The sequence below is a fragment of the Plectropomus leopardus genome, unplaced genomic scaffold (assembly GCF_008729295.1).
Source record: "Plectropomus leopardus isolate mb unplaced genomic scaffold, YSFRI_Pleo_2.0 unplaced_scaffold21403, whole genome shotgun sequence".
Taxonomy (NCBI): Eukaryota; Metazoa; Chordata; class Actinopteri; order Perciformes; family Serranidae; genus Plectropomus; species Plectropomus leopardus.
The window spans coordinates 1-2,143 of NW_024623165.1; the positions used below are offsets into that span (position 1 = coordinate 1).

At 51.2% G+C, this 2,143-nt stretch overlaps 1 protein-coding gene across 1 annotated transcript; it reads left to right on the top strand.

The window, feature by feature from the left end:
* Positions 1-59: 59 nt before the first annotated feature.
* On the top strand, positions 60-1,957 carry LOC121965737 (uncharacterized protein KIAA0895-like; the record flags this gene model as incomplete). The annotated part of the gene is made up of 2 exons (XM_042515861.1): positions 60-243; positions 1,186-1,957. A coding segment is annotated over exon 2 (723 nt), but the record flags the coding sequence as incomplete, so codon positions are not given.
* Between the last annotated feature and the right edge of the window lie 186 nt (positions 1,958-2,143).

Consider the following 2,143-nt stretch of genomic DNA (forward strand, 5'->3'; position numbering starts at 1 on the left):
TGCGTCACGTGCCTGACGCACCCTGCGTCCCGCGTCATATCTTCCAACACACCGCCGCTTCCTGGCCGGCCCGGCAGCCGCCTCAGGCCCCGCTCCCCGCTGAACCGTTACCCGTTAACTCATCACCGCTCACCGGGAAAAAACGCACCGGAGCCTCCGTCCGGTCCCACAGGAGCTGCGGCCGCCGGGATGAGACTGTGAGGCGGCTGGAGGCTGAGGAGAAGTCCCGGGACTCGGTGCTCGGTGAGTTGGTGTCGGTTTGTTTTGTGTCTGAATGAATCTCAGAGGTTTGTGCTGCTGTTCGCAGGAAAAATTCAGTCTTCAAACTGTTGAAATGAAACCGTTTTTCGCTCATGTAAACACGTGAGCTCCGGATGTGACCGTGATTTTTAGCCGCAGCAGACTTTGTGTTTGTGAGGAGTTTTTACATTATTGTCGGACTGTTTCCTGTCTGAGTCCATAAACTCACATGTTGACATGTTACTGACCCGCTGACTCCCATTAATCTGATTAAAGCTGCAGCTGTGACTGAAAGCAGCACCATTATCCTCCTCACACACACACACACACACACACACACACCCACCCACCCACCAGAGACAACAACCAGCTACTGAACACATTAATAATCAACTACTTAAAGCACAAATGTCAGCTTTATGGACTTTACTCAAGTATTTCCAATAAATGAAACATATTCCTTCTCCACCACTACACCAAATATTTAACTTTTTACTGCACGACATTCGTCTGACAGCTTTAAGACGGTGTCCTTAAGTCCTCAGAATGTCCTAAAATACTTGAAATGTCCTAAAGTCTAGAAATGTCCTAAAATTCCTGAGATGTCCTAAAATCTTAGAAACATCCTAAAATTTTTGAAATGTCCTAAAGTCTAGAAATGTCCTAAAATCCCTGAGATGTCCTAAAATCTTTGAAATGTCCTAAAGTCTAGAAATGTCCTAAAATTTTTGAAAGTCCTTGAGATGTCCTAAAGCCCCTGTAATGTCTTAAAATCCTACAGAAATCTCATAAATCTAAGAAATATGATAAAATCCCTCAAACGTCTTAAAATCCTGGAAATGTGCAACACACCCCCCCCCAAAAAAAATTCTACTTTGCACTTTTTCATCGTTGACACAACGGCATTAAAATCAGTCTGCGTTGATTTTTCCGTGCTGTCGGCAGCGTCGGGGCTGGAGGCGGTGGTGGCGGCTGAGGCGTGGCGGCCGTGGTGATGGTGTTGGACTCAGGTGAAGTCTTCATGGATCAGGTCGAGGGTGAACGTGTCGGCAGCAGCAGGAGCCAGTTGGAGCCAGAAGTCCGAGTGGATCCGCCCAGAACGCCGTCCAGAAGGAGCAATGTTGCCAAGAAGGAGAAGGAGAAGATGTCCCAAAACGGACTTCCTGCTCAGACGAACCAGGCGGTACAGAGGAGGTCGTCATCATCATCGTCGTCGTTAAAATGCGGGGCCACGCCCAGACCGCCGCTGCGCCGCCCACTCAGCCTGGAGGTGACGCCCCAGCGCCTGCGAGGGTCTCAGGAGCAGATGGCGGACAGGCGGATCGTGCAGCCTCCTTGGCGCAGCGGTTCGGCGGCTCCCTCGCCTCCGGCTCGCAGCCTGACCAGCCCCAGCCTGGGCGCCGGCGGCTGGATGCGTCGCAGCGAGAGCACCTGCTCCGTCAACTACTCCCTGGGGCTGCGGGCCGGCAGGGGGCAGATGCGACCCGCCACCTCCCTGCCGCACATCGCCAAGGGGGTGGGAGTCGGGGGCAGGTCGCTGCCGACGCCGTCGAGGCCGTGTCTGCTGGTGGCGCTGAGGCCTCTGAACCTGGACCAGGAGAAGCAGACGTTCTTCCAGTCCGACTACAAGTACGAGCCGCAGTTTGAGTACGCGCAGCCGGAGCCCAGGAGCGTGCTGGAGAAGTACCGAGAGGGATCGGGACTCTTCCTCGAACAGGTACGCTACCAAACATCCACCTCAGAGCTTTTCTCGAAGTCATTCCTTTTTATTTTATCCCTGTTTTTTTTTTTTTTTTTTTTAACTTTTCTGTGCTATTTTTCAGGCCTTTTTATTTATTTCTTTATTTATTCTTTACAAATTTCATGCTAATTTTGAGTAATTTCTTCCCAATGTTTAAAAGCA